The sequence below is a fragment of the Cariama cristata genome, unplaced genomic scaffold (genome assembly GCF_000690535.1).
Source record: "Cariama cristata isolate BGI_N322 unplaced genomic scaffold, ASM69053v1 scaffold2774, whole genome shotgun sequence".
Lineage (NCBI taxonomy): Eukaryota > Metazoa > Chordata > Aves > Cariamiformes > Cariamidae > Cariama > Cariama cristata.
In genome coordinates, this window is record NW_009614487.1 from 2983 (window position 1) to 17707 (window position 14725).

General features: G+C 38.1%; 1 protein-coding gene across 1 annotated transcript in view; it reads left to right on the top strand.

Moving 5' to 3' along the window:
* Window positions 1-10712: 10712 nt before the first annotated feature.
* ENAH (enabled homolog (Drosophila)) overlaps window positions 10713-14725 on the top strand; it is a gene marked incomplete at its 5' end in the record, with an annotated part of 21042 nt that continues 17029 nt past the window's right edge. Inside the window, 2 exons of the mRNA XM_009699422.1 lie at window positions 10713-11032; window positions 12252-13052. Of these exons, the coding sequence (XP_009697724.1) occupies window positions 10713-11032; window positions 12252-13052 (1121 nt within the window). The remainder of the gene's footprint in view (window positions 11033-12251; window positions 13053-14725) is intronic.

The following is a 14725-nucleotide window of genomic DNA, read 5'->3' on the forward strand; positions in this document are numbered from 1 at the left end:
TTCAAGTTGAGCTTGCTGAAGTAGTTTCGTGGGACAGTCTGCAGCCATTTGGATCATTCCAACCTCTGTATTGCATAGTAGGATGGGAGACAAAAAGAGAAAGAAGTAAAAAGATCCATCTGTGTTATCTCATCCTGAAGACTACCTTTTTTTCTTTCTTTTTTTTCTCTTGCCCTCAAAGTTTCTGGAAAACAGAGTTCTCGTATAATAATTACTTTTTCTTTTTTTTAAGTGCCTTTCATTTTCTTTTCATTCACAGTTTCTTCCCATTCACAGTAAAGTTTTTCTTAGTTCTATCAAGTCTAGCTTTCAGAGACTTAATAAGTGGCTAACTTAATAAGCCATCTAGTTACAGTACTGAATAGCTGAAGATGTTGGGTAACATTGACATGTTTAGAAGACTGAGAAAAGGACTCTTCCATTAAGCAGTCTTTTGACTACATTGGCAGTATTGCTTTGAAATCTTACCCTTTCTGCAAAATTTTCAATTCTGTGAGGTTTTTTCTGCTTAATGCAAAACATGAAATGGGGATTAGAACTGTTCCGCATTTTTCCAGATTTTTGGTTATTGTGATTCCCTTTTAAGAAATCAGTTCTGTCCCAACTGTACTCACTAGAATATACTACTGAGAGGAGTTGCCAATGAAAGATTTTCTAAAATTTTATGTGCACAGATGACTTCCTGCAATCTAGCTTGTGCCAGAAAAGTTCATGTTCTGTTAGTTTACATAATATATTGAAAAAAATCAAAGTGATGAAAACTGGGCTTGATGAGGTTTGATCAAAGAGCATTAATAGATCCCTTTGTCTTTTAGAATTCCTAGATTTTCTTCTCTTACTGAGATTCTTATTTTTTTCTAAAATTTTGTGTGCACAGATGACTTCCTGCAATCTAGCTTGTGCCAGAAAAGTTCATGTTCTGTTAGTTTACATAATATATTGAAAAAATCAAAGTGATGAAAACTGGGCTTGATGAGGTTTGATCAAAGAGCATTAATAGATCCCTTTGTCTTTTAGAATTCCTGTATCTAACAACCTTTAGGTTTATAGTTGCCTCTTCATGTCTTTATCATGGTGACTGGTTACTAGTTTTTGCTTGACTGATAAAACCTAGTTCTTCCTCACATTTTCTTATTTCCAACTAGTGTGATTTGAGCTTATAACATAAAAGGTTGTTGTTAGACCTTAAGTCCCTTTTGATCAAGGAAATGAAAGCCTGTGAGTTTGACTTTGGTAATGTGGAAAGCCTTAGAACTACTTTTGAAGAAAAGAATAATTCCCCAGATAAAACAACTCAGTAAACTGTACCCAGGTAATATTTTCTTTTGCAAAAGGAGGAAGACCATTCATGCGGTGTTCCTGGGCTTTAGTAAAGCATTGATGGATACCAAGAGATAATTTCCTAGTTAAGGTGGAAGCGAGGAGGATTGCTGTGGAAGTGTGAGGAGCATAAGAACAGGCAGTTCCTCCTGCTTCAATGGGACTGGGAACAATCAAATTTTATTTGGTGTTTTGCTGAACAAAGCAGGTCCTTGCCGCTGATGCGAGTTGAGATATGTGAGTACAAAGGAGAACAGGAGGAGTTGAGTGATGTTGCAGATTTTGATGATCAAAATGGAATGAGAAGTAATACATAGAAGGTGTCCAGTTCTTAGACATCTTTAGAGGGTAAAACTACCGACTTGTAGACCAAATTACTAGTGTTTAGGATGTCTTAATAGTAGTGTATGGGGAAAATCAAATTGACAGTGGAAGTGTTACATGCAATGGTGAACCATCGGGGAGAGCTGCTTCAACATTGGAAATAGCTATGACGACATCTGGATTTGCTTAGTGTTTCAAAATCATGATACACGTAGTCAATTAAATACCTTTATAATTTTGCATTACATTAGGTGTAAAGTGTTCTTTGCAAATTTTAAAAAAAGACGTGATTTGAAACAGTCTCACCTTTCACTACTGTTTAAAGAACCAGAGGTCCACCACTGCTGAAACGGGAAGTAATTATCAATTCCAGAGCACATGTGTAAACTCACTTCACAAACTTCTTGCATTTGAACAGTCAAACTTTGCGTATCTTGCTCATTTTATCAAGTTGACTAGCTGTTGTCTTGAGTTTCTCTGAAACAATGTGCAATGTGTTCATGTGGAAGCTGTCTGAACTGTCTAACACTTAAAAAAAAAATAAGGCTAACTTGGTAAGAGTTTTGGCGAGAGCATATAGCAGGGGTTCAGTTTGGATGATGCAAAGTGAAGCTCATGCAACTGAGAGTGTAGGAAGATGCAGAGAGGTTAAATATTGATCGCTTCTGCCGAGTTTGGTGCATTGAGTGTACTTTTTATTCATGAAGATTGTCAGTCTCGGTGGACGCTGCCTGTGTTTGATGGAAATTTGCAATCTGTATTCACACGATTTAGACTATATTTTCTCTTTGTAAATGAATTATGAAATTTGTGTGTGTGTGTGTCCATTCCATGGTACATAAACATTTAAGTGTAGACCTTGAGATACACAGTCAGTAGGCTTACATGACCACACAGGAGAGTGAACTCTCTGGTAAATGCTGAATTTTGGAATGATGAATGAATATTTAATATTAAAGATGGAAGAGCAAGTTTAACATTAATATTCAGATAAGTTCCTGCAAATTTGAAGGGCCATAGCAGACACAACTTTCCCTTTTCTGAACTCATGCAGAAGGTGATCAGAGGATTAAGCTATTAAAACTCAAACTACCAGCTAAGTTCAAAGTAACATGTTAAAGCACTTTTTTTTTCTATAAAAAGTTTGAACAGCGATAAAGTAGGTTGACTGTATCTAGTTAAATGGATGTCCATAGAGCGCATGCAGTTCCTTGCAATCACAAGGTAGCCGCTCTTCTGTAGATGCCAACATGCTTCAGATGGAGCTGAGGTCACCCTGCATCTGGTGCTGGCACCTCTAGGCTGGCTACGCCTTGTGTAGCTGTTTGTAGCCAGCTGCTCTCTTTGTTGCAGTGACTCAGTGGTGGGAGGAGGAGAGCCATCATGTGAGATGTATTCTAGTAAGTAGTGACTGTTAGATTAGATAATGTTATCTATGCTGACATGCTGGGGCTTTCAGCATTTTAGAATAAAACTCCAAACATTACTGTATTGTTTATTACTCCATAGGTTGAGGCAGGGTTAGAGGAGCTGCTGCAAGAGCTCAGAGCAGACCTGAAAGCCTAGGCATACGGAGACTGGAATACTGCAGGCATTTTCTCATAGTCCTAGTCATTGCAATGCAACTTTTTAAATTGGTGAACGTATTTTAACGGTTAAACGTATTTTAATATTTAGTTAGTTGGTAAACGTAAGTTTAGTGGCCAAATCAACAACACAGTTTGAACAGCTTAGTTGGTTTGGATTGTTGAATCCAGGTTTAATTATAGTTGATATTACACACTTACCTTTAAAACTTTGACATAGTAGCATTATTCCTAGATTTCTTGTTTATGATGGGTGATAAAACTTAATTTTTAAAAAAAAAGTAATCATGAAGCACAGAATGAAAGATGCATACATTGTTTAATACTTTTGTATAATCGCATTTGGTTTCTTACACAGAATGCCATCTTAAAGGTAACTTTCAGAACAGTTAGTGCAGAATATATTACTGCAGTGTTTTAAGCTAGCAATAGTCTAGCAACCTTTGTGTTGCCTTTTGGGTGTCATCCTTGTGTCTGTCTTCTGCCATGCCACGTTTGTGTAGTTTAGAATAGGTAACAGCACAAGCAAGAAACTATTTTTCAAAAAAACCAAAAAAACTGTGTGTGGGACAGATCTGAAAATCTCCCCTCAAGAGAATCTGGTTTACGATTTTCAATTCCATGGTTTGTTTTTTTTTTTTTAGTGGCTCAAGTGATGTTTTTGGTGTCCTCTTTCAATACACTCATTTTATTAGTGATTTTTTTTTTTTTTCCCCTATCCTTGTTGTTATTATATCTGTAAGCAAACAGAACAGGGCTAGTATTCCTATTGATCTTTGAGTGATTTGGTGCCCTGCTTTGACACTTAAGTTTTTCAACCAAGAAAGAATGGAATATGAAATTGGTGTGTTCATAAGTTGTGACTAACAGCTGTCAAATAGTATGTATTATCTGCCTGCAGCTGACCTCTTCACTCAATGCAGCAATTACTTCAGTCAGGTCTGTTCCTCGAGATATTTTGGTTTTTTGCAGGCTTTGTCTCGGATCTTTGTTTTCTACAGTGAGTTTTAAAATTAAATACTTCAAACCAGTTTCTGTTCATCTTGGAATGTCTATCAGCTCAGCGCCTGTTGAATTTGGATGTGATACAAAGATGCTTTTGTCTGTACTGTTCATGGAAATACCTCTGGTTTTAATGTATCTGGCTTTGTGACAAGAAGCCTTTTGGGTTCGTGGCTGAATTCTGTTATTCAGGTTGATATATGGTCAAGTCGGTGCAGTTTCCTATCATCTTTTTAGGAAAAAATTTAATGGCTTGATCTCACATCCAAGAGCAAAGCAAGCCAGTGTTAGAATCCTGAAGATTTATATGAATGCACAGAAAAACTTCCACTTGAGGAACCAAGGTGACCTGCCAGAGCAGACAGATAGTTGCTTTCGCAAGCTTGTTTCAACAATGGATTTGTCACTTGTAGGGTTTTTCTCTTGATGCTCTTGTGACAGCAGCTCTGTTTTTTTGACACAATGAGAGTTGCTTAATGTTGAGGCATGCTTTCTCTGGTGGAAGACAGTCTTTCCACAAACTGAGACACTTGCAGTAACTCTTCTGCAGATGACCAAGATACAGGCTTAAATGTGAAAAGTGTTCCAGAAAAAGGACGGGTCCTCTCTGGCTATTAAGCCTGCTCTCACACAGAATATTGTTTTACCAGTAAACATTGAAGCTTCTTAATCTGGTTGAGAACTTTGTCTTCCCTTCAACCCATGTGGTAACGGCCATATTTTTAGAGAAACTATTTGGGCTTCAAGTCTTTTGATTGACTATGTTGAAGTCTTTAGCAAAAGGACCAGAGGATCTCTATCAGTCATCCACCTCCAGGAGCAGAAGATAAAACAATCACCTATTCCCTTCCTCCTGCCACCCCCCCAAAAAACCAAACCCAAAACCAACAACCAAAAAACCCCAACCAGAACTAACAGTAATGGAGAGTATTAATTTGGGATAGGTTCCTAGTTGATCATCACACGCACTAGCTGTTGAATGTAGTGATGTTACTTGCTGAAGGCATAATAGAAAGTGATCTCAGTGTACATGTGGCATTGGCTCATTTCATAAGAGCTGAAACAGTACCACTTCTTAATTGTTACTGCCTTTTATGATCTGATTCAGAACAAACTGGGAAGGCTTTGTGTGTACGTGGGTAAATTAACTGCAATTCTGTTCTGCAGTTGTCACGTGGGAGAAATTCTGAACACTTTCACCATCTCGGAATGTGGGTTTTTTTAGCAGGGATGCAACGGTGTGTACTTAACTCTGCTCATTGCATTTTTCTCCTTGTGTTATTTCAAGAATGTAGTCATGCTCCTGGTTCTTGGCTGCCCAAAGAGCTGCAGGATTAATGCTGATAGACTTAGAAGTCATAAGATAGTATTGTAAATATGATTCTTTCTTCATCCTCTGACAATACATCCTCATACCTCCTTAACTGGACAAAAGTATAAGGGCAAGAGGGGAAATAATTTTAAAAGCTGTTGCAATACTAAAGTTAACTTAAAAACACCACCACCACCACCCCCCAAGTGAAGTTTCTTAAGATGCTTTTGGCATGAAACTAATTAAAATCCAAGAAGAAAGTTTCATGAATAGGATATGTGATAAAGCTAGTAGTTACTCTGAAATTCTGAAGTTGACTCTTTGTTACACACGGGTTTAGATTCAGTACCTTGCATATGACTGATGTCCTGTACAGTTTTATAACAGTCTCAGCTGTTCAATGTAAATTAGCTCTTAAGATTCTAGTAATTCACACTTTTAAAATAATTAGAATCACTTTGTCTTAGCATAATGTGCATTTCAGTATAAGATAGCTTTCTGGGGCATTTTTAGTACCTCTTCAGCTTTCTAAGGCTGAAGGATTTTCATGTATTACTTTCGCAATGTTCTTGAACCTTCCTGTGCTTTAGAACTAGCAAAGTCTTGACATTTCAGAAATGCTTTAATCGATGTGTAATGACTCTTCTTAATGTACTAATGCTGTTGCATAATGTAATTTTGATCTCTGACAAAATTGTAAAACAAAATTACATTATCTAATGCTAACTAAACAAAACCAGGGGATTTAATGCAAACAAATTTATCTTCTTTTTTTTTTAAATAATTATAATGAGTTCTTAATCTTTGTAAGCTACAACTGTAAGACTTGTTAAGCTGTAGTTCTTAGTTTACAAAATTCATCCTTGATCATTAAATTATGTTAAAGCAACTTGATTGCCTTACTGGTGTACTGATCTTTTGACCTGTGCCACTTTGGGTTTTCTATTTGAAAGGTTTATTAAAATTGTTAAAATTACTGTAAAGATGTTATGGGTTGTGGTGTGTGGCTTTTTCTTTTGGATTGGTTTTGTTTTGGGGTTTTTGTGTTGCTTTGCTTTTCCTTATTGACAAAGGGATGCCTTAAAATTATTCTCAACAATGGTGTATTTCCTCTCCTGTAACCTACTGCATGGGAATTTTATATAAGATAAGAAATGCTTGCAAGGTATTTTGCTTCCCTCTATTGGTAGAGCATTTGTATTGTAAGCAAAGTGCTCAAGTTCTTCAGAGTTTTTAATTGTAAATTTCAAAAAATTTCTGGTTTTATCCCTTTATTTCCTTAAGAAATGGAAAATGAGAATTCTTTTACAAAAAAAAAAAACTTAAATACTGAATCACACAATATTAATTTAATATTGAGAACTTTTTTTATTCAGGACCTGAGTAAATGAACGTGATTATCTCAGTGCATTTATCTGTATCTTAGTAGACAGTCGGTACAGTTTGATAGTGTTTGATTGCCAGCTGAAATATTTTTTTACTTCAGTTAAGTTTAAAACATATAAACACTTAGGTACATTTTGTTATGACACAAGGGCATTGTGTGTCTTTATAGCTCTCTGAAGAGGAGAAAACCCCCAGGTAAGCTTCAGGAATGTATTAACACGTATTAGGAGAACTAGTCAATCCCAAACAAACAGTTTTTTAGGCATACATCTTATGCTTTAACTAAAATTGCATGTAATTACGTACTATATAAAGACAGAGTAAACATTTATATACACTCCCACTCCCAACCCCTCCTGTATATTTATGTACTATATACACACGTGCACTTACCCCTCTCAATAGTTAGAAAAGCTTTAAGTAAAACCCTTCTGGGCCACGACAAACACCTGGAATACTTCCCTCTGCTGCTCTCCCATCCTCTTGGCATTTTTGGTTCAACAGCTGCGTGTGCATGATACAATTTCTGTTTTCTAAATGACCTCCTATGGTTGGTTTGTGGTTGGTTTTTTTTTTGTGTGTGTGGTGTTTTGTTTGGTTCTTGTTTATTTTTTTTTTCCCCTGAGGGCTTTTTCCTACTCTTTCTTTGAATCACTCTGGCAAGGAGTTCCATACCTCTTCTGCCTGATGTGCAGAGGTGCTCTTTTCTTTTGAGCTTTGCTCTTACTAGTTGCATCAAGTCTTTCCTCCTAGGTGTTTTGTTAGGATGTCCTCATCGCTCAAGTTTTTATAGACCTCCAGTTGTCTTTTCCAGAATGCAGAATTCCAGCTTCTTTATTTTTAAGTGGAAATGGTTTGGTACATTTGATTATGGTATTGCTGCTCTTTGAACACTTTCAGTTCTGCTGTTTTCTCCCTTTTGAGCTGGGAACAGAGATGCAGGGTTTGTGAAGCAGGATAATGGTGTTTTCTGTACTGCGCTGTAATCCTTTCCTAATATGTAGCATCTGGTTTATGTTTTTGAACAGAACACATCAGTGAATGGATGTTGGCATAGAACTGTCTGTCGTAACCCTAACATCTCACTCCCGGAGTCAGTAGTCAACTCAAAGTCCAGCATTTTATATATGAATTTAGCAGATTTCCCCTCTCTCCCCTGCATCACTTCAGTTGTATCTCAGTTGAGTTTTATTTACCAATTTTATTGCCCAATTACTTGGAATTAGAAGATCTATCAGTAGTTCTTTGTAATCAGCCATCATCCTTGATCCTAAATAACTTAAAATTAAGGAGCTTAGTTGAGAGCACCTCGCTGTTTCTTTTCCACGTTGCTTGTGAAAATAAGAGATGGCACAGCTCTTAGTATAGCTTATTGTAGAACTGTCTTGGTGACGCTGCTCTTATGTGAGAAGTGACCTATATCGAGGTTCTATTTCTGTAAAGAAATTAAGAACTTAAGAAAAAGAAAATTTAACTATCTTATCTGGCAGCTGCTCGATGTGTTCTTAAACCCAGTGATTTGATACCTTCTAGTTTTATAAACTAAATATAACACGAAATGTTTATAACCTCAAATGTCTTATCTACATTTTAGTTTTAGGATTAACAGTGTGTATGTTTCTAGGTAGAATATGCTAATTTCTGGCAAATGAATGCAAAAGAATGAATGAAATAAAGCTGCTTTGGACTCTGTAAATGTTGACTCTTGCTCTGAATAGCCTTTTAGCTAGAAGTGCGTGTGCATCCACCTCTCCTTTACAAAAAAAAGAGCATAAGTTGCCCAAGCTGAAGTTAACCATGGTGAAAACCCCGCTTTCCTCTAATAGGTTTTATCTGAGGGAAAAGGAGCAGGTAGTAAAACTAGTTTTGTACAATACAGAGCAAGCAAAAATGTAATGCCAAAAATATTTTTAATATCTTTTTTGAGCTTTAATTTCTATGGTCTATATTGTATTCTCTTGATATTTTGTAGAAATTTTCTCCTGGTTTCAAATATGTATCAATCAATTACTAGACTTTTTTATGGCCTTCAGAGGCTAAAAATCAAGCATTTAACAAGCTGAGTTGCAGCCCTAGTGCCTTAGTGACTGCTAGTACAACTTTGTTATATGGGAGGGCAGGAGCTGAGGGAAGAACTGATACAGGAGCAGAACTAGTTTGCTGCATCTGAGGATACTGGGTAACAAGTTCAGTAGGGAAAAGTCCTTTACATAACTGGAACTTAATTGTTCATAGCAATTATGAAATTTCAGTATTTATCAGGTTTTTTTGTTTATAAAGGAAAAACATTGATCTGAAAGAGAGTGGACTTCAATAGTAACAGTGCATGGGCTGGGATTTCCAGTTCTGCCACTATTTTGTGGGCATGAATAGGAGTGAAACAGCTGAAGTTCCCTTCATCTTCAGACTTCAGTTTTATATGACTCTAAGTGTATAGTACAGAATTACCAATTACCTTTCCAAAGAAGATTGCCCAGTGGCAGTCTATAGAAAACACATATCTAGTAGCTTAAGGTGTCAAAATTTAGGTCTCCTTTTTGCTTTTATAGTTAAAAACTGGCTGTGCTTTGTATTTGTTGAGAACCTATCTTCAGTTTTCATCTGAAGCATGGCAGAAAAAAAATGGCTGTGTGCTTTTTATGTACAAGTTTTTCTTTTTAAATGTAGTTATTTTTTTTTGTAAATAAGAATTCAAATAAAGGATGATAACTAACAACATTTTCAGTGATATGTACTGACGGGAACATACTGGCCGCAGCTTTGAGGAGGATGTGCCTGATTTTTGTTTTAGTAGTGAGTTCCCCCCAGAGATGGAAAAGGTTTGAAAGATCAAAAAGCTGTATTTTAGTCAACTAGAAACATGTATCTTTTTTTAAAAAAAAATGTTGAAGACTGAAGAAAATATAAAACAAGTTGAGGAAAAAAGCCCAAAAGGGTTGTTTACAGCTTTTCCCACAGTTTTTTTGCAGGAAAGTCCTTTCTTTATGCCAACCTAGTTGCTTTGGCAGCAAATTTTGCGTGATTCGTTCTTACCTTAGGAAGTTCTTTATATTTCCTCTGCCTGGCTTTTACTTGTTTTCCTCCTCTCCATGTCTTCCCCCTCTCTGCTTTCCTTTGCAAAGATTCCCATGAGCTGGAAACCCTGCCAGTTCCCTCCAGTGTTTCTTTGGCTGCTGCACCCTGGATTTTTTTTCTGACCATGTCCAATTTTCCCCTGCCTTCAGGGTGTTCCTGTCCTGATGCTGATTTAAGTGGTGTGTGTGTGTAGTATTATGCAAGTGGAGAGGGACATGTGTACATTTTGATGCTTCTGTAAAATTTGGATAAATACTAGCTGACTAGTTTATCTGAAGTGTAATTTGGGGGTGTTTTTTTAATGAGTACTTGTGTTACTGTTATTTCACTGTACCCTCATTCACTGCTTCAAGTATAAAAGAACAAATGTAACTCCATATCCCAAACTGGGAAGATTGTATCAGTTAGTAAATTATCGGCAGCAGCTTTCTATTCTTACCTCTTGAAAGCTGTCTCTCAGAATGTTAAATGAGTTAAGAGGAAACTGGATATATGATTCTTTTTACTGTAAACATAATAAAACTGTTATCCAGCTCAGGAAAATGACATGTAGAATTAAGAATTTTATGTAGGTACAAATGCTGTGCTTTTGTTCTCACTGGTGCAAAGATTGTTGATTCGTTTCTCTTCTTGTACTCTTAACAGTTGCTTGATATTTTCGGTTTTCGAATTGCAGCTTAGTCGTTTTCCTTTTTTCACAATTGTAGACAGTTGCAAGAGCAACAGAGGCAGAAGGAGCTGGAACGGGAGAGACTGGATCGTGAACGGATGGAACGGGAGAGGCTGGAGAGAGAGAGGCTAGAAAGGGAGAGACTTGAAAGAGAGCGCCTAGAACAGGAGCAACTGGAGAGAGAACGGCAAGAAAGGGAACGGCAAGAGCGCCTGGAAAGGGAGAGACAAGAGAAGGAGAGGCAGGATCGAGAAAGACTTGAACGACTTGAACGGGAAAGGCAAGAAAGAGAACGGCAAGAACAGTTGGAAAGGGAACAGTTGGAATGGGAAAGAGAGAGAAGAATTTCAAATGCTGGTAAGAATTTCAAAACTGAGTGTATTCAAGTACCAGACTACTCTTTATGTGTTTGGGTGATGGAGTGGGAGAGAAGCAACAAAGGGCAGTGAGTACAGTTGTGTAACAACAGTCAATATTTCAGGCTTCTATTTGCTGGAATTGCTTCCTTTTTTTTTTATGGCAAGAAGTCCAAGAGCTTTAACTTTCCTGTCATAATTTTCCATTAACTATTAAATAATTTTTTGTGCGCTATTTGCTCACTCCATTGCCATACTCTGATTGCTTGAAGAACTTGAATCATATTGGGCACCTCCAACATTGGTTAAAGTATGATGAGTTAAAATTTCTAAATACCTTACCATTGTTCGCCCTATTCAACAAAATGTATTCCCATTGCATAATTTGGAAAAAAAAACCCTAAACATACCAGGTAGAGTGTGTTAATGTAGAAGGTATGTACCTATATAAGGCAAAGTAATAGTGCGAGAATTGCCTTTCCGTATGAAGTCTTGCTTAATTTAGCTTTGTAGTAATATTTCAGTGACATGTATTGTATGTATTTGTAGATAAGATAATACACTGCCTGCGGAAATGTATCCAGTGATAACTGAGAGCTTTCTCATTTTGGTAATATAATGGCACATTAGTCAAGCATTTGATTGTTCTTTAGTAACAAACTCAATTTACATAAGAAGTCAGCTCATGGTAAAAGTCAAGGAATACTATGTAAGAGCTAGTCATTATAGAGCAGAGGATTTTATTGGTAGTTTTATTTCCACTACTTTCAAGTTTCCGATGGAGCTTTTTCTGGGGAAGAGAAAGATGATACTTGCTGCCTATGGTATGAGTTTTGTTAGTGGAGTTGTAACAAATGTTAAGATCACTACACTTGCTTGCAGTTTGCAACCAAACAAGAAGATAAAAGCTGATAAAAGACTGATTAATCAACCCTATATCTAATCCATCTCACAGATGGGATTTGAGAAAACTTACTCTAGAATGTACGTGTAAATTCAAATGTTGGCACAAAAATAGTCGTTAAAATTTAAAAGCAGCTGTTGATAATATGTAAAACTTTCCTAACAGTATTTTCACTTGTGCTTAATCCTCTGGTACTAACTGTAGTCTACGTTTATACATTTTGTTTGAATGCTGGTTTTGTTGCTTCATTAGCTCCCTTTTTCTCTTTCTCCTTTTTTTATCCTGCCTTTGCTGCTGCTTTCCATCTTCTGTCCAGCTCCATCTTTCGACAACTCCCCGTATAGCACTCCACTTCCTGAATACTCCAGTTGCCAGCCTCCTTCAGCACCTCCTCCATCATATGCAAAAGCAGTCTCAGCACCAATGTCGGAGGCCACGCCGGAGTACGCTGTAGTGACTTCTGCACCACCGACTTCCACTCCCCCTACACCGCCTCTAAAGCACTCTGCATCACGTTTTGCTACATCTTTAGGCTCAGCTTTCCACCCTGTTCTCCCCCATTATGCTACGGTTCCTCGTCCACTGAACAAAAGTTCTCGACCCCCTTCTCCCGTCAATGCCCCGGCAACTTTGCCTCCGAGTACAAAGCCTGTTGCCTGGTCCACGCCCAGTTTCGCCCCCCTTCCCCCGTCTCCTCCAGTAATGATAAGCAGTCCACCAGGCAAAGCTACTGGGCCGAGACCTGTCCTCCCAGTGTCGGCTTCTAATCCAGTGACCCAAATGTCCACGTCTCCCACAGCTCCTAACGGGCTTCCTGAAAACCTGGCTTATCCGGTTCCTTCACCTTCTACCTCAGGTCCAACTCCGCCTCCGCCACCTCCTCCCCCTCCACTGCCTTCCTTTCCGCCTCTGTCACTCTCTGGACCTCAAGCTTCTCCTTCTCCCAACTCCCCGAATGCCTCGACTCCCTCATCCAAGCCTAGTGTTCTCCCTTCTCCCTCTGCAGCTACCCCTGCCTCTGTTGAGAACTCTCTAAACTCTGTGCTGGGAGACTCCTCTGCTTCTGAGCCAGTCTTGCAGGCAGCCTCTCAGCCGATTGAACCTACGACCCAGCAGGGTAAGGCTTTCTGTTATTGCTACTAATGCACTAATCAGGAATGCAGTCAAAACCAATTGGTACCAAAGCCCCTAACTGCCCCAAAGAATTAATACAATGCTTCCAAAGTTGCAGTGATCTTAATACCACAACAAAATACCGTTTGGAAAACTGGGGTAAGGGAAACTTTAAAGCTCCGTGGATAAGAGCCGGTGTTCTGTCGCCTGTCATAAGTAAAATTCTGATTTCTCAAGCTCTCACCTGTCGAGAATCGAGCCTGTCGAATACTTGCTTGGTAAGTCTTGCACTGTTAGCTTATTTGGAACATGGTGTTAACAGGCAGCATCATCAGTTTCCTAATAGCAGCCAACACAGAAGAACATATGGGCGGCTTTGGACACATGAATGACCTTAAGCGAGGAATAATCTGAACCGCTTGGATACTCTGTAGTTTCAAATTTAGGAAGTAGTATCTTAACACCTACAGCATTTCTTTCTGTACAGTGGTTGTATTTTGATATATGACTCTATGCACACATATATATAAGAAGTCTTCCTGTAGTATTCTACCAGTGTAGCTAAAAAGACTTCAGAAAAAAGGTTTGGTTAAGCAGGTGACAGTCTTAATGGACACTCTGCCAGTACAACAGAGATGTGTTTTACATGGATGTAAATGTCTTTGTTAACCTGAATCCTGCTTTTATATTGATTTAGTAGATTTAGGTCTTTGTACATAAGTCTTCAGTAGCTCAGCTAACAGTGTGGGCAGTGGGGCTCCTGGGGGATAAGCAGACTGTGGCTCCATCACCTACCAGCCATGCAGAGTAGATCCTGTTTATACCTCTTGTCTTAATTGAAAGTGTGAGCTACTCTGGGATGGAGTGGAAACAGGGTGAATGGACTCACTTGTGATATGGAATAAAAGTGTGCACTTGGATGGTGAGTGATGCCAAGAGAGTTTAAAAGGCTTTTAAATTTACACAGTGGTTAACAGAGTAGGAAACCAGGACGACTGTGTGTGAAACTTCTGCCTGTATAGAGGTTGCTTAAGGTATAGTTGCACAGCATTTTTAGTAGCTTATGGCAATTTGGGCAAGGTGGGGGAAGGATGTGTGGGGCTGTTTTCTTAGTCACAATTTCTTTAACTGTTCCTATAATAACACCACAGTGATCATCAGAATATCCTTTCTTCTTCAAAACATTTTGTATTGCTTATCAGTGTGAATTTAAAGCATTAAAGGAATCATAGATCAAAAATAGAAGACTTTGTTCCCATCAGCTTAAAATATGTCAGTCTTCTAACTCACTAATTAGTGTTTGTATTAAATTATTAAAGTTGATTCCTGGAATGTTTTTTAGAGAAAAGATTTTTATACAGCTTAAACATTAGTGTTGGAACTCAGACAGTTCAAGGGTTCAGATGTTTGGGTGGTGTGTTAAATGCTGGTTAATACAGTGAAAAGTCACTCTGTGTTTAGCACCATTTGAACACACAGTATTGTTCCTGTGCGGTATGATGCTCGTGCCTTACATGACACTCTATAAAAGCTTTGTCTGTTTCCTGGTGTAGGAAGATTCTTGGTTGTATCACAGAACCTGACTAGAGGGATTTTGTATGTAAATGTCTCTGAAGCTGTCTGATGTCTGATAGCGTACATGTAATATTTTTAGTGCATTTAATAAGAATGCTTCTC